This window comes from Chrysochloris asiatica, unplaced genomic scaffold (genome assembly GCF_000296735.1).
Source record: "Chrysochloris asiatica unplaced genomic scaffold, ChrAsi1.0 scaffold00038, whole genome shotgun sequence".
NCBI lineage: Eukaryota > Metazoa > Chordata > Mammalia > Afrosoricida > Chrysochloridae > Chrysochloris > Chrysochloris asiatica.
The window spans coordinates 9125959-9143824 of record NW_006408556.1 but is presented as its reverse complement, the minus strand read 5'-3'; the positions used below and the strand labels follow the sequence as shown (position 1 = coordinate 9143824).

Sequence of the window (17866 nt, the reverse complement as noted above, 5' to 3'; positions counted from 1 at the left end):
TAACCTCAAGGTCAGCAGTTTGAAACTACCACACGTTTCTCAGGAGAAAGATGAGGCTTTCTGCTCTCAGAAAGATTTGCTGCCTCAGAAACCCTATACAGGGTCGCTATGGGTCAGAACTGACTCAATGGCACTTATCAACAACAACCACCCCTGAGTAGCTGGAAGATGCTGTCTGAGGTGAATAGGTTTTCCTTTAGGCAACCTCCCTAATGTTTTCTAGTTCATGGTCAGCTAAAAAAGACTTCCCCCTTAGATACTATACCTGTCTTTTCTAATCCAAAGTGTAAATACCTATTGCTGTCCAGTTGATTCCAATTTATGGCGACCTGAGAGTAGACCATTTCTTGGCTCTAATCTTTGTGTCTTCCATGGCACATCTGGGTGCTTTCAAGCCGCCAACCTTAAGGTTAGTACTCAAGAGCACAAACACTTTAGGGAGGTATCTGGATAGCACAAATCATAAGATTTTGAAATTTAAAAGTACACTTATATCTTGTTAGTTTTTGTCCATTGTTCTAAATCAAGTGGTTTAGAGTTTTCATACAATGTGTTAGCTATCTTCCCATTCTGCCCTTATCAACGGCACTGCATTCTCATTTGATTGGCAAACCATCTGTGTCGTCACCCTGTGGTTGATTAAAATATTGAAGAGGCCAGGCTTTGGCATGATAATAGAGACTCGGGTTCAGGTTGATAATGATCAATATTCCTTGGGGTTGTTTGTCTTTGAATGGACCCAATTAGTTCCATCTCTACCCCACATTTCTGTCTTGTCCACATAAATATCTTCAAACCCATCAGTTAGCAACCCAGCTAAAATCTAGATTTACTGCATTCCACAAAACTTCAAGGCTTTGCAACCCTGTTGCAAAAAGAGATGCATTTAGCTGAGCATGACTTGTGCTTGGTGAACCCGCGCTAGCTTCTCATGCCCATCACTTGTTCTTCTGAGGGTTCCAAACTTCTTCTTGTCCCCATTTAGGAGTTTGCAAGAGTGCAGGTTTGCGTTCCAAGTTTTTAGAATCCATCATTTCTTTCTTTGTAAAAGTAGTAACAGCTTGTCTTCTGATAGCTTTCCAAGATTCCATCGAGATGATCAGAGGTGGTTATGAAGTCTCAGTTTTAGGTTCTTTCTCTGGGAAATGACACAGTTCCCACCTTAAAAATGTATAATCTCTCCATCTAGCCTGGACTCAATCCCCAACAATTCTGATTTATCCTTGGCATTGAAGATGTATTGGTGATTCTAAAGGTAGACGCCAAAGGGGGAGTGAGTGAGTGGTTCTACATCACCTGTCATCTGTTTAGCATTAACAGACAGGGCCCTCAGACCTAATCGTCTCTTGCTTTGCATTTAGATTTAATTCTTATTTTTCTTAACCTTTGTATGGTCCTTAGTTTTCGTTTTCACTTTCTTGTTGGCCTGTTGGTATCCAAGAGTCTTCTGGCTGGTTCATGTTTAAGTGGACAGCCCAGCTGGTAGCGAGCTTCCTGAGGGAATCCAACCTTACGCACGTTCCACTTTCATAGACTGCACAGCCTTCAGGAAAATGCTCTGGAAATGCCATGAGGAGGCAGGGTAATGGTGGTGCAGTTTGTCAGATGTGCACATCATCATGGAAAATTCTTTGTAAGAGGAGGCATATCCATTTACACAGGCCCCCCTGCTGCTTCTGCACACTGCACATTCCTGCCGAACAACCCACCCTTGCCCTTTTTTTCCTACCAAACCTCAGTCATGCTTTGGGTGGCTTAGAAATACAGTTTTCCATCTCCCTCCCATTGCGTCTTCCTCTATTTCTTCTCTGTCCATCCTTTGTTGGATTTTTAAGGGGGATATAGCTGAGTTTCTGCTCTCTGGACTGGCTATTTCTGTCTGTAGCCTTCCTAGGGACAGGACTCCGGAACCTCAGGTTTAGAGCTGAGCCTGTCTTTTCTTACGTGACTTCTGGAGTGCACCTGGTTGGTAGGTTGCAGTGAAAGGTGGAGAGATTTGAAGGAAGGAGAGAGGAAAGCTTACTAAGTGATAGAACCTAGCAGTTTGAATCTAACATGATGCAGGGTGTTTCCTGGGTCAGATAAGGCCTCTCCTGGGGCCTCCCAATGTACTTTACCAGGCAACTTTTCACCTACTGTCCTCAGTTTGTGGGAGGCTGTTGGCATTGATAACATCACTTTGATACCTGGGCATGTACGTGCCACTTCAGATGACCTGTCTCTGCTCAGCACAGGGCAGCGAGAGAAAGGAATGGAGGGAAGAGGGCAAAGGGTAGGCTAGAGTCATAGGCTTTTTGGTTATTGTTAAGAATATATGCAGCCGGATGTACACCAACTGTTTCTACATGTACATTTTAATGACACATACATTTTCAGTTGTGTAATTATTCTCGCCCTCCATTTCCAAATTGTTCCTCCTCTAGTAACATAAACTCACTGCCCCTTAAGTTTCCTGCATGATCTTTCAACTTACTGTTGCCAATTCAATTTGATGCCATATAGACAGGTCTTGGAGCTGTCATGTGGTACTGTGGGATCAGCACTGGACTGCTAACTCCAAGGTCAGTGGTTCAAACCCACCAGGTGCTCTTTGGATACCATATACAGGCTCACTATGAGTCGGAACTTACCAACAAGAAGATAAGCCTTAAAAGAGCACAAGGCTCAAGACAGATCTTTGTTATTAGCTAAGTTAAGCGGTTGTTTATTCTAAAGAAGACATCAGGAGATATTTATGGTTAAAGGTTTCAGGTTTGAAAATTATCTCAGGATAATAGTTTGGGGCCGTCATCCATCCAACCTTCTTGTTGTTGTTGTTATGTGCCGAGAAGTCGGTTCCAAGTCATAGCAACCCTGTACAGGGTTTCTGAGGCTGTAAATCTTTACGGGAGCAGAAACCCTCGTCTTTCTCCTGCGTAACAGCTGGTAGTGTAGAACTGCTGACCTTGTGGTTCGCAACCCGATTTGTAACCACTAAGCTACCAGAGATCCTTCCATCCAGCCTTAGTGGCTCCATAAAGTCAGGATTCCATAAGAGTTTGGAAATCTCTTCCACATTTACCCCCTTTTGATCAAGATTCTTTCATAGTATCTTTGATTGAAACATTCAATGAATGGAAGCCGACACCATCCGCTTTTTCCAGGCCAACCTTAAATAGGCTTAGTGGTTCTCCTGTGTATTTATGTCACATCTGCCTTTGACAGCAGAATACTCTGGTGCCACAGTTCTTCCTGCTGTCTGGGGACCAGTAGCATTAGCATCATCTGGGAACTTGTTGGGGATGCCAGTTCTTGGGCCCTTCCCCAGACCTACTAAAGCAGAAACTGGAGGTGTGACTGAGCAGTTTGCTGTTAATGAGCCCTCCGGGTAATTCTGGTGTATCTTAATAAGTGTGAGAAACACTGGACTCTGGAGACAGATTGCTTAGGTGCATATCCTTGCCAGCTGTGTGACCTTAGGCAAATCACTTAGCCTCTCTGATCCTCTGTTTCATCACCTATAAAATAGAGACAGTAACTACCACTCTGTAGCTGTGATGATTTAATGAGAACGCCTATAAGAAATTTAATACAGTGCTTGCCACTTAGACAATGACTTTCATTCCATACTGACCTTCATTCTCTGTTTCTAGGTAGTATCTGATGCTGCAGGAAAGGGTGTGGCCATCACAGGGAACCAGACCTTCAACAACTGGAACTGGCCCAATGCAGTCATATTTGCAGCCACGGTCATCACCACCATCGGTAAGTTTGTCTGGTTTGTGTCTGTCTTTGTGACTCTGCTCCTGTAAGGTTCATATATGGCCAGGGTCCCACTAATGGCCTTCTACCTCCTAAGACCTTCAGATACCCACCACTGTCTCCTAGACTTGCGAATATTATAGGAGTCCAACTCTGACCACTGAGACTTATGAGCCAAATTGCAATCTGTCAGCTCGACACTTTCCTGGGATTTAGTAAGTCTTTGGTGACTGGTCATTCCAAGAAGACTTGCTATAAGTCTATCCTCATACCTATATGACTGCGTAAGAAACCACCCCAGAATTGATTCTTTTTTCCCCCATTCTATGGATTGTCTAGGTTCAGCTCATCCATTCTTGGGCAGGCCTCTTATGCGGCTGCAGTCATCTGAGAACCCAGCTGGCTGCATGTCTGACAACTGATACTGGCTGTAGGCAGGGATCTCAGCTGGGGATGAAAGTAACTCTAACTACAGGACCTCCACATGTGTCTGGAGTGTCTCACAGTATGGTGACTGGGCTCTAAGAGGGAGAATTCCACCAGCAAACGTTTCAAGAGATCAGGGAGATGCAAAAGACTTCCTAGTCCTGGTCTACACATCCTCATTCCTACTGCGTTCTGTTGGTCAGGCCAACCCAGATCCAAAGGAAGGGGCATTAGACTCCCCCTTGATGTGAGCAGCAGCAGCATGCATGAGACAGGAAGGAGCCTGGGAACCCCATCATTTACACAATGATGCCATAGGCACTAGTGGGAGACCTAGTAGGGGAGAGGCATGGTCCCTGCCCTCAGGGAGCTTTCAGTGTGATGGAGGAGCCATCATAAATCACAGTTGCATCCAATGATCATGTGAGAATAGTGTGCCCAAGGGAAATGCCATTACTTCAGTATGGCTTGGAGTCCTTAGGTGGTACACAGCTGCTAACCAAAAGGTTGACTGTTTGAGTCCATCCAGCGACACCTTGGAAGAAAATGCCTAGTGATCTTCAGTCAGCCGTTGAAAACCCTACGGAACACAGCTCTACTCTGACGCATGTAGGGTTTGGCTGTGAGTCAGAGTCAGTTGGATGGTATCAGATGTTGTTATATGTAAGTGTGACTTAGAGACTGGGGTTCCCTATGAACTGATATGTGTGTGTTACAGGAGAGAGAGGGCCACGTTGAGCCAAAGTCTACAAGACCCTTCCTTTGACCTCATTCTTTCCCTCCTCCCTCTTCAGGCTATGGCAACGTGGCCCCTAAGACCCCTGCAGGGCGCCTCTTCTGCATCTTCTATGGTCTCTTTGGGGTGCCGCTCTGTCTGACATGGATCAGTGCCCTGGGCAAGTTCTTCGGGGGACGTGCCAAGAGACTGGGCCAGTTCCTCACCAAGAGAGGCGTGAGCCTGGTATGTCCCCTATTCCAGGTAGTGGGCAAAGATGAGGGGGCTGGACCAGGTGTTGGGGTATTCAGGGGCTCTGGTTGTCCAGCCCTCCTGGGTCAGGCCGGGGGTATCCCTCCTTTCCTGGGTATTGCCCCTGCTGGGCCCCCGAGTCTCCCTCATTGTCTGACTTGGGCTGTCTGTCCCCCATCAGCGGAAGGCGCAGATCACATGCACGGCCATCTTCATCGTGTGGGGTGTCCTGGTCCACCTGGTGATTCCGCCCTTTGTGTTCATGGTGACAGAGAAGTGGTGCTACATCGATGGTCTCTACTACTCCTTCATCACCATCTCCACTATTGGCTTCGGTGACTTCGTGGCTGGTGAGCCCCTGCCCTCATTCCTCAGCCCTCTGCTTCCTGCCTTCTCCTCACCAGTTCCTACTCAGCTGGCCTTTGTTGGGAGCCCTGATAGTTGTTCAGTCTTTGGGACACTTCCCCCACACAATAGGATCCTCGTCCCACCCTGCCAGTTGCCAAGGAGAAACTAAAGCACAGAGGAATGGCAGAAGGATCTTTCCTCTCTGTTTCCCTCTCTTGGCTGTGGCTTCGCCCTCCTCATTTCCTCTCCTGCTGTTTGGACTCTGGCATCCTTCCCTCCTGTCTGCTGAGCTTGAGTTCACCCAGGCCTGGGGATAGTGGCCACTGTCAGTCTCCCGCTGACAGGGTTTGGGCAGGTTTGTACGTGTTTCCCACGTGAGTCCAGCAAGGCCCCTTCTCCATCCCTGAAGCACCTCCTGTCCTTCCATGGGCTGTCCTCGGCAGGCTTGGCTCAGAGACCCGAAACTTTGCTCTTGCCACAGACAGTACAAAGACAAGGAAGGCCTTCTCCCAAACTGCCCACCACTCCCTCCCACTCCACTCAGCTTAATTCAGGGAGGCAATAAGATTCTTTGGCCCTTTGTCTGACCACCTGCAGCCAGCCTCGCTACCAGGGACTTGTGCCTATGACCTGCACAGCATCTTGGCTCTTAATCTTCTTGACACTCTGTTTGGCTACACTGATTCAGTCTTTGTTCCCTCCAAGCCAGCTGCCCTGCCCATTTGACCTCCTCCTCTCTCCCGGGGCCTCTGGTCCCTGCCAGTCTTCCCTCACGGGGCCAGAGGGAGGTCACTACCCTTCTGTTCCTGTGCAAGGAATGCTGGGAGGGGGCAGTTGAGTGGGTGAGAGGAACAGGAAAACGAGGCACTGAGCCTGGCAAATCAGGAACTGTTGTCCAGAGAGATAACTTTAGTCCACAGCACAAGCCTCCCATTGTCTGGAGTTGGGTAAGGACAAGCATTTTGTGTCAAGGAGTGTACAGCAGATGCCATCCCAGCTCCCACAAGACACCACACTGCTGTGCCTCAATTTCCTTCTCTATAAAATTGGTAAATAATAACAATAGCACCGACCTTATGGGGTGGTAGAAAATTAAATGTTTGTCTTTGTCTTAGTTGAAATATCACATTGTTGTTGGTAGGTCCCACTGAGTTGGTTCCGACTCATAGCGATTCTGTGCACAACAGAACCAAACACCACCCAGTTCTGCCTCACCCTCACAACTGTTGATGCTTTTGAGCCCATTGTTTGAGCCTTATGAAAACCTTATGAATCTCCACTGAGTAGTATCCAGTCTGTCTAGGCGGGGCTAATGAAAAGAAATGTGGATAGGTCTCTTGTGATACAATAGTGAATAATTGTTATCAGGACTGATTGTGAGGGTTGGAAATGTAAAGGTAGACGTTTTGTAGCAATGAGGGGAGTGATTAAATTTGCAGTCTGGGAGCGGAGGTCCCTGGGACCATCAAGGGAGAAGAGCAGAGAGCGGAACCCTACCCAGAGAAGCAGTGATGCCAGAGATGGAGACAGAGATGATGACGTGGAGAGATGGAGCAGCTGGGGACTTTAGACCCAGAGAGGGAGAGGGGCTGTGTGCTGACAACCAGGGGGCAGGCTTGCAGGGTATACCCTTTGGTTAGTTGATGATGCATGGAGGGGATTGTAACCATGGCAATGAAATGATATACGATAGGATGAATGTAAAACTAATGTTCTCCCATGTAAACTATCAAATAATTCACAATAAAACATTTTTTTAAAAAAAGATGATTGAGAAAAGTTTAAAAACAAACAAAACCTTATGAATAGTCAGAGAGTATTGTCAGGTAGCTTTAGTGAACAGAGATGTACTTTCGCACAGTTTCATAGACGAGAAGCCCAAATTCAGGGCGCTGGCTGCAGGGAAGGCTCTCTGCCCACTCTGAGGGGAAATTCCTGTCTTGGCTTCTTCTCAGTGCACAGAACAAGTACATATAATATAAGAAGGGGCTTTAAAAAAGTTTGTGGGAAGTATTTCAGGATCTTTTAATTCCATTTTTCCACAAGCTTTTTGAAGCCCCCTTGTATTTTTTGACTGTATGTGGTGGCTACATTACTAACTCCACAAAACCCCTCAATATAGGTCTCTTCCTCGCCCCTGGAGATAGCCACTCTCCTGATGTTTGTAGTTGGGGAAACAGAGGCTCAGAAACAGGTTGGGTCTGGGAGTAGTAGGGGCATGCATCTTTAGGATGCTGGTGTAGTCTTGGATCTAGGCCTCCTTCAGTTCACCCCCATGCCCTACTGTGTTCTGGCTTTGCTGTAACTGCTCTCACATCACCCAGCTTTGACCTTTCCATGCTTCTTGGTCCCCATCAACCCCTTCCTGATCCTGGGCTTCCTGTCCTGCAGGTGTGAACCCTGAGGCCAACTACCATGCCCTCTACCGCTATTTTGTGGAGCTCTGGATCTATCTGGGGCTGGCCTGGCTATCCCTCTTTGTCAACTGGAAGGTCAGCATGTTTGTGGAAGTCCACAAAGCCATTAAGAAACGGCGGCGACGGCGGAAGGAGTCCTTCGAGAGTTCCCCACACTCCAAAAAGGCCCTGCAGTTGGCAGGAAACGCAACCTCCAAGGACGTCAACATCTTCAGCTTTCTCTCCAAAAAGGAGGAGACCTACAATGACCTCATCAAACAGATTGGGAAGAAGGCCATGAAGACTAGTGGGGGTGGGGAGAGGGTCCCGGGACCTGGGCTGGGGCCTCCAGGGGGTGGGCTGCCAGCCCTCCCTACCTCCTTGGCCCCCCTGGTGGTCTACTCTAAGAGCCGGGTACCCAGCTTAGAAGAGGTATCACAGACACTAAGAAGCAAAGGCCATGTGTCGAGGCCCCCCAATGAGGAGACTGGGGAGGGACCCCCTGAGGATGGTGCCCCCACCCCTGAGGTGTTCATTAACCAGCTGGACCGCATCAGCGAAGAGGGTGAGCCATGGGATGCCCAGGACTACCACCCTCTCATCTTCCAGAACGCCAACATCACCTTTGTGAGCCAGGAGACTGGCCTCTCAGACGAGGAGACCTCGAAGTCTTCTCTGGAAGACAACCTGGCCGAGGAGGAGCGGCCCCAGAAGGGGGGCGCCGAGGCTGAGGCACCCCTGAACCTGAGCGAGTTCCCCTCTTCAGATGAGTCTACCTTCACCAGCACTGAGTCTGAGCTCTCTGTGCCTTACGAACAGCTTATGAACGAGTACAATAAGGCAAACTGCCCCAAAGGCACATGAGGCAGGCCTGGCTCCCCACCCCACAGTTGACAGCTTTCTTTCCCCCTCACCTTGGGGTATCCTATGATGGTTGGGATCCCTGGCCCATGGTGAGGGGATATCCTGAAACTGGGAGTGGGGGGCCAGGGGCCTTCCTTACCTTCCATCCCCTCCAGCTATACGCTACCAATCCAACATGGCGCACGCCCAGGACAAAGCCTCTGCTCTCCAGCTGAACACACACTGCCAGTGAATGTCATCTGCCCCGAGCACAGCTTGGTCCTCCAATGGTTCTGAGACATCTGTGGGCTGGCAGGGCAGGTGGGCAAGACTGAGCCTGTGGAGGCCTGCATGGGTCACTCAGTTGATAATGTCACTCGGTTCTCCTGGGGCATGGGGTGGGAAGGGCACTCAGCCATTTACATTCCCTGGTGTTTAATGAGCCCCTACGGGTCTAGCACTAACCTGGGTATTCTGGAGATGGGAGGGAAGGGTAATGCCTGGATTCTACTTTGGTGATCCCTGCAGCGTTTGGGGGAGGTACCGTATGGAGTGGGGAGCAGCAGGGCCCAGGGCTGGGTTTGTATAAACCCTCCTGGAAGCTCACCTCATCTGTCCTGCTACCCACTGTGGCAGGTCTCCGCAGAGAAGAGGCAGCCTGGGGCTAGGAGTGAGTGGGCAGCAGCTGGAACACTCCTGATACAGAGGACCCCAGGAAAGGCCAGTGAGGGCCCAGTGTCCCAGTAGGTTTACTCGGAGCCCAGCACCCTGCCTCAGACAACAATGGCAGGTGCAAGGCCTTCTGCCCTCCCCAGGAAGTGGTGGGAAAGAGAGGACAGTGATGGGGTATGTATGGGTCAACTCTCCTGGCTAATCCCACCCCCAGCCCTCTAAGAGCTCCCTGCCCTGCACCCCCTCAGGTGTGTCCTCATTTCAATGGACCCAACTGCCCACCCTCTCACACTGTGCCCCTCTTGCTCTTAGCTCACACATGGTGAGTGGTGAGCTGCCAAATCTGTGAATTGAGCCCCTCCCCCTAAGCAATTGTTCATCATTTGTGAGTATGTTTTTGAAGAAGGGATTTGGGGAGCAAAAGATAATGTGAAACTAAACAGACTGTCTTCCTGTGAGGGGCTGGTAGAGCTTGCTGCTGCGAGTCCTGGCTTTCTCCAGCCCCCTCCACCCTGAGTATTGTGTTTTGTTATTTTTTTTTTTTAAATAAACTGCTGTTTTTACATACTTGGAATCTTTTGTTGGCTTCTGAGCCAGTGCGGAAAAGAGGTTATCATTTTCCCCACCCCCACTGGGCAGAGTTGGGGCGGGGCACTGATCCACAGGTGGGTACAGGTGGGGGCAGAGGGTCCAGAGCATCCCCCCAGGATGTGAAGGTGATGAGCATGTGTGTCCCCAGGCCCATTCACCTTGTAGATGTGAATCTGGGGCCGGGCAGGGAGTGCATTTCATTCTCCTGTGGTAGTCTTTAGTCCCCTGCCCAGGCTGACGGGTGGTGTGAGCTGACTCGGAACCGTACATACTGTGTTCATACAAGCAGTGATGTCCCGTGTAATTTAGCATTTTTATAATAAAACATGAGGTGGGCAGGCAGCTTGGTGTGTGCTGTGTGGGGGACACATTGGGAGAGGGAGACTGGTTTGTGGCATCTGAGGGAAAGCGGGGGCCCTGGGAAGACCCATGGAGGGTCAAGAGGACCAAAGCACAGTCTGGAGGTCCAGAGGAGAATTTGGGTCTTTCTGGAAGGGAGTAAAATTGAAGAGGAGTGGCAAGATGGAGGAGGGCAGGCTACTTTGGATGAGTGGGGTGAAGGGAAACCTCAAGAAAGGTCTCAGAAGTGGCAATTAACAGGCTTGAATGTGGTGAGGGCGGAGCATTGTAGAAGAGGTTCAAGAACAAGGAAGGGGTCACAGGAGCTAGGGGAGAGGGGTAGGGAGTAATGATGGCAAATTCGTGGCACCTGGCACTGTTAAGCTAAGCAAAAACCAATTGCCATGGAGTTGAGTCCAACTGAGCAACTCTAGGACAGAGTGGCATTGTTCCCATAGTGTATCCAGTGCTATAATTTTTATAAAGCTGACTGCCACATCTTTCTCCCTCAGAACAGCTGGTGGGTTTGAACCACTAACCTTTCAGTTAACAGGCACTTAAACCACTGTGCCACCAGGGGTCATTTTAACTAGTAAATAAAACCAAACCCACTACCACAGGGTCAGTTCTAACTCATGGTGACCCTATACATTTAGCACATGACAATTCACAGGGTTCTTTCACAAACATGACTCAGCATCCTCTGTGTGGTAACGTATGCAGTGGAAAAGGTAAAGACTTGGGGTTATGACTTACTTAGGGCACACAATAAACTGGGGTACAACTTCACAGAATTCTGCTCTTTGCGTGATAAAGGACTAAAGATGTTTTGATAAGCCACTGTGGCTTGTCAAGAGTTTTCTGAGAAAGGAAGGAGCAGAGGGTGGGGTCTAGAAGGCACGAAGGTCTTGGGTCATGAACAAAGATAGCATAGTTACTGCCAGGGAGCTGTGGTGTGGTAGAAGGGAGAGGAAATAAGTGGGCTGGCTGAGAAGATTGCAGAAGTTACTGGTAGGTATACTGGCAGGGAAATTTCCTTGCTGAATCACTATTCTCTAACCCTGGATAAGGTACCTGCGTATTTGTTGGGGGTGGACCCTGCCACCCCTGGAGGCCCACAGAGGTGGGCAAACCCAGTCCCTACCCACTCCCTACCCATTTGTTAAACCGACAATTTGAGTGCCTACTCTTGCTCTGGGCTCTGTTCTGGCCCCTTGCAATACAGCAGTGTGTGAAATGGCTAAATCCACCTGTATTCATGGAGCTGACTGTCTGGTTTCCTCTGTCCTCATATATCATGGTTGGTGCCCAGTATTTTTGTCTAAGAATGTCTTTCCATGATGTTTCTTTATATCTTAACCCTCACTACAAGTATTATTATAGGAGTTCTGGTAGCGTAGTGTTTACGAGTCAGTCTGCTAACCTCAAGGTCAGCAGTTTGAAACTACCACACGTTTCTCAGGAGAAAGATGAGGCTTTCTGCTCTCAGAAAGATTTGCTGCCTCAGAAACCCTGTGCAGGAAGGATAGCTGAGTTGGAACCAACGCCACAGCACACAACCATTACTACCACCACAGGTATTGGAGTTCTGGTGTGGCACTTAGGCTCAATGCACTGGACTGCAAGGTCGGTGGTTCAACCTCACCGTTCACTCCATGGAAATCCTATATAGGGTTGCTATGAGTCAGAACCAATTTGACAGCACTTAACAACAATAGGTATTATTAACCCCGTTTTTAAAATGAGGAAATTGAATCCAATTTTAAGACTTGTAAACAACTATAGGAGTCCTGGTGTGGCACTTTAAGCTAATGAGTCAGGCTGCAAAGTCGTTTGAACTGCAAGGTCAGTGGTTCAACCTCACCAGCTGCTTCTTGGAAACCCTATACAGGGTTGCTGTGGGTCGGAATCAACTCGATGGCCCTTAACAACAACATACTACTATTGTTGCTGTTGTTAAGTGCCATCGAGTTGGCGCTGACTCATAGCGACCCTATACAGGGTTTCCAAGGAGCAGTTGGTTTGATTTGAACTGCCAACCTTTGCAGTTTAAACCGACCTTGTGGTCCAATGCATTATCCTGAAGCACCACACTATAAAGCACCAGCAAAAGCGTCCCTGACTTCGTTCCCAGGCCTCCTCCTCATACTGCCCTCTGGAAGTTCCTAATCTGATGAGGGGAAGTGTACTCTCAGAGAATCAAGTCAGATGTAGGAGACACCTTCTACGCTGTAGCCTGCAATTTGTGAGGTAGATGATGGAGGGGAAGAAACACAGAAATAGAAAAACAAGCACAAACCATTAATATTAGTTGGCAGTGCCAGCTGGGCCTCTGACCCCTATCCTGGAGGAGCCTCGAGGCTCCAGCCAAGATTCATAAGAAGAAATCAGGATGTTTGGGTTTCACCCCTTCCTGATAATGACCAGTTGAGGTAATCTGATGCAATTGCATCTGAAGCTTTCCTGAGTGATGAGGAAGGAGGAGACAGTTAGACTGGGGACTCTGGGTGGGGCCTCCGGAAGTGGTTGTCTTTGTGGGGCCTGAGAGATTTAGTCCTACCCTTAAGATCAGTTCTCCACCCCTAAAATAACAGCAGACTTGGCCTCCATTACTTTGGACACATTAGGAAAAACCAATTGCCAACGAAAGGCATCATAATTGGTAAAACAGAAGGTCAGTTATTTATTGAATGTAAAATGGATAATCTGCCCTGTAAACTTTCACTCAATTCACAATAAAAACTTAAAACAAAACAAAAAACAGAAAGTCAGCAAAAGTGAAGAAACCCTCAAAAAGTTGAATAGACCCACTAGCCAAAGCAATGGACACAATTGTCTAATTTCACGCTTTTCTAGATAGGGATCTCACGCTCCACTCATGCTCTTCCTTTTTGATTGTCCTGAGATTGTCTGTTCTTGAAATCAAAGATTAACTACTCCCCCCTTTTAGTTACACATCTTAACAGCTGTGATAATCACACTTAGCCCTGCTAACAATTATTCACAACTGAATCATAAAATCCTATCACTGTTGTAAAATCCTGTCACTGTTGTCCCCCATCCCCTTTTATCAGATCCATCGGGAAAAGAGGGAAACTATTCACCCCTCATTGTGAAACTAAGGATGCTAATGAAAGCTTGTAAACTAGCCACTTCATGCCTTTGTAGCCCTCACCCCGTGTTTGATAGCCAATGTCTAAATTTCTCATCCCTATCAACCCAGTACTCTGAAGAAACAAAATTGTTCCTTGATATGAAGAACCCTTCTATTTCTGTTGGAATTTTGAGTCACTGCATTCATACACAAAAGTCTAGTCCACCAAATTGCAGCAATTTGTACTTATTCTCAGTATCAAACATCTTTATCTCCCTCTGATTTCTGGTCAACTAGCCATCTAGGCCAGGTGAAATGGGTTCTGGTTGCAAGTTTGGGAGTTCACCCACACCTCCCTGCACTTCAGACCAGCGGGCCACTTCAGCCCTAGCTTGGTCAGTGCCCATGGATGGGCTCAGGAGTTCACACATCTTCCTAAACTTCAGACCAGCCAGCCCTTCCTCTTCTCTCCTTCATCTCAAAATCAGTGGGTGCCAATGAAACATGGACAAACTCAGCCCATATCTTTGATGCTGCATTTCCCCCACTTCCACTCACAAGTATACCCAGGTGGTCAACAGCAAGCATACTATACCATTCATGGGTTCCCTTTGAGTTTCAGTCCTAGAAGGGGGGTTTCCCTGATGGGGCTGGCTTTTCTTTCCTTGATGCCTCCAAAGCGAACTGCTTGCTTGATACTGAAACAGCCAACAGTCTGTTTTCCTTCAGGTTTATCTTTCTTTCAGTAAGAATCTTCTGTTCTCCCAGCAGTTCTGGGTTGGTCTGCATGTCGTCTCAAGTGGGAATATTCCATTTTAGAAAGTTCTGGGTGAGGCTCAGGATTCCACCTAAAGCCCTAGACTCTTAAAGCCCCATAAAGGCTTAACAAAAAGTATGTTTCCCTGGACAAATTCTACTTCCCATTCTAGAAAATCCAATCCGTTATAGGCTGAAGGCAGGCTTACAAGCTTTCTGTCATCATAATTTCTGGAATGACTTTCAATGACCTCCCTCAGATCTGGGTGGGGGGTGCAGGTCCTCCTATGTCCTCTAGCAGGCTGCCTCTGTGGGAACTATAGTGCTGTCAAAGTTGCCTATCTCCTGCTCTGAGGTCCCCTCCCTGACTAGGAGCCTCTGGAGAGAGCAGGGAATGGTTTATTCACCTTTGGATCCCTACCATAGGGCCTGAGGTGGAGAAGGGCTGACTTTCGGTATTTACTAAATGGAGGGTGAATGAACCAGTGTCCTAAACCTTGCCTTTTAACAGTGAGTCCCTATGTCCCCTGGGCAGAGGCCAAATCAGGAATCAAGGCTTGTTCATGAAGGCAAGTCCCAACAAAGACAGGTAGATGATCTTGAGGACCTTGTTACAGGCTGGTGAGTCACCTCATCTTGTGCCAAGTCACCTGAATTTGGTATGGGCAGGCCAGGCCCCTTCCATCTGGGCAGGGCAGGGCCTCAGCATGCTGCATGTTTCCACTCCCCCAGAGAGCACCTTCTGTCTGCACCCATTCTCACATATCCCCACACCTCCCTTTCCTCATCTCTCACCATTCCCAAGGCAACATGTTGTCTTCTGGTAACCATTTCCATAGAGCTGAGGCTTCCATCACAACAGACCCAAATCTCCATGTTTACCTCAGAAATGCCTCTTCTCACAGTAATGTCTCGCACCCATCCCAGCCTCCCAGTTGACAAGGCCCTTTCAAATCTATTCTTGTGTGGGATTACTCAACAATCTTAAGAGGCAGGTGCAATATTTTATAGCCCAGTGTATGAGGCTTTCTCAGAAGAGGAAACTGAGTGTTTCATTTTAGTTTCCCAGGGAAGCAAAACTCAAAGCAAGGGTTGAGAGAAGTTCTGAGGAAGTAAGCAGAAAGGGATGGGGAGATAAACATGGTGAAGGTGGAAAAGGCAATAAAGGGTGTATTATTGTACTAGTTTCATGGTGGCTAACAAGGGCTCAAATCTCCTGGGAATCCTCTGAAGAATGTATAGAATATACCTCAGAATTGTCCTTCTGAAGGATGCGGGATTTCTGCATTTATCCACCAACTACCATCCTCACTGGCTAGGGATGGCCCCAGGGGTATTCAACCCCCTTTCTCCCATACATGCTGGTTTTTGTAGACTGTATTTCAAAAGATAGCCACAACAATCTCTCCATTCCACATTCTCTTCTACAGTGTGACCTTGCTACTCTTCCAGCAAAAGATTGGAATCAATTCCAACTCATGATGAGCCTATGTGTGCAGAATGGAACTGCTCCATAGAGTTTCAGAAACAGATCACCAAGGCAATCTTCCAAGGTGCTTCTGGTTGAGCTTGAACCACCAAACTTTTGGTTAGCAGTAGAATGCTTAACCATTGTGCCACCCAGGAACTCTTTCCCATAACACTGTTGTTTCTGTTGTTGTTAGGTGCCATTCCAACTCATAGATCTCATGCACAACCAAACATGTCCTGTGTTTGAGGCTATTGTTGTGGCCGCTGCATCAATCCAAGCTGTTGAGGGTCTTCCTCTCTTTTGCTGACCCTCTATTTTACCAACCATGATGTTCTTCTCCAGTGACTGCTTCCTCCTGATAATGTACATGAGAGAAACTTTCATCATCCTCACTTCCAAGAAGCCTTCTCACTATACTCTTCCAAGACAGATTTTGTTACTTCTTCTGGCACTACATGGTATATTCAATATTCTTCATCAAAACCATAATTCAGAGACATCAATTCTTCAGTCCTACTCAGTCATCATTCAGATTTCACATGCATATGAAGTGATTGAAAATACCATGGCACATCTTAGTCCTCAAAGTGACATCTTTGCTTGTTAACACTTTAAAGAGATCTTTTGCAACATATTTGCCCAATGCAATGTTTTGTTTGATTTCTTGACTTTTGCTTCTGTGGGTGTTGATTGTGGATCCAAATAAAATGAAATCCTTGAAAACTTCACTCTTTTTCTATTATCATAATGTTGCTTATTGGTCCAATTGTGTTTTTTATTTTGAGGTGTGATCCTTATTGAAAGCTATATGTAGTATTTCATCTTCATCAGAAAGTGCTTCAAATCCTCGTTGCTTTCAACAAGCAAGTTTGTGTCACATGCACATCACAGGTTGTTGATGTGATGTCATAGTTTCCATCATATAATCGACCCTTTTGGATTATTTATTCAGCATACAGATTGAGTAAGTGTGGTGAAAGGATACAATCTTGATGCACACATTTCCTGATTTTAAACCACGCAGTTTATCTTCGTTCTGTTAGAATAACTGCCCCTTGACCTACGCACAGGTTTTGCATGAGCACATTTAAGAGTTCTGGAATACCCATTCTTTACAATGTTATCCATAATTTGTTATGATTCCCCCAGTCCAATGCCTTTGCATAGTCAATAAAACACAGATAAACATCTTTCTGGTATCCTGTGCTTTCAGCCAAGAACCATCTGACGTCATCAATGATATCTCTCATACCAGCTTCTCTTTTAAATCCAGCGTGAATTTCTGGCACTGGGCCAAAGTGAACAAATGAAAGCAGCGGTCAGTATTCAGGGACATTCTGAGGACAGTGGAGGAACGGGGCTTTCCAAAAGAAACTGTTAAATTTGGTCCTGAGTGTATGTATATTGATTGCTGGATCAAAAAACACACCTATGACACCTTTACAGAGGTGATTGGCTCAGGGATGCAGTACCATTTGCAGTCAAATGAATTCTTTTGCAATGTGTTTGAACTTGGTCAATGTCTGGCAGCTCCCTGTCAATACAACTATTTTTTAATTATCTTCAACAAAACTTTGCTTGCATGCTTATTTCCATATATATAATTTATGCATTATACTGGATTAATTTGTATAGAATGGCCACAAATATGGATCTCTTCTAGTTGGTTGGTCAGGTTACTATCATCCACGTATATTGGCAGAGATGAGTGAGCATGTCCAGCTTTGCCTCCATTTGTTGAAACCTGTCGATTGGTATTTCATCAGTTCCTGGAGCCTTGTTGTTTGCCATTACCTTCACTGCAGCTTGGATATTCTTCCTTCAATACTATCAGTTCTTGATTATATGCTACTTCCTGAAATGGTTGAATGTCAATCAATTAATTTTGGTAGAGACTCTATTCCTTCCATCTTTCCTTGATACTTCATACTTTGTTCAACATTTTGCCCATAGAATCCTTCAATATTGCAACCAGAGGCTTAAATTGTTCTTCGTTTTTTCAGCTTTAGAAATATTGAATGTGTTTTTCCCTTTTGTTTTTCTAACTCCAAGTCTTTGCACATTTCATTATAAATACTTTACTTCATCTTCTCGAGCTGCCCTTTGAAACCCTCTGTTTAGTTCCTTTACTTTATTATTGAGTTCATTCACTTTACCTACTTTATGTTCAAGAGTAAATGCCAGAGTCTCTGCTAACATCCGTTTTGGTCTTTTCTTTCTTT

The 17866-nt window shown here is 46.8% G+C and overlaps 1 protein-coding gene across 1 annotated transcript in view; it reads left to right on the top strand.

Annotated features, from left to right (window-relative positions):
- KCNK5 (potassium channel, subfamily K, member 5) overlaps window positions 1-8889 on the top strand; it is a 50811-nt gene extending 41922 nt beyond the window's left edge. The window contains exons 2-5 of the mRNA XM_006860429.1: window positions 3633-3744; window positions 4962-5128; window positions 5316-5484; window positions 7874-8889. Coding sequence (XP_006860491.1) covers window positions 3633-3744; window positions 4962-5128; window positions 5316-5484; window positions 7874-8742 — 1317 coding nt within the window. The 3' untranslated portion in view covers window positions 8743-8889. The remainder of the gene's footprint in view (window positions 1-3632; window positions 3745-4961; window positions 5129-5315; window positions 5485-7873) is intronic.
- Window positions 8890-17866: the final 8977 nt, after the last annotated feature.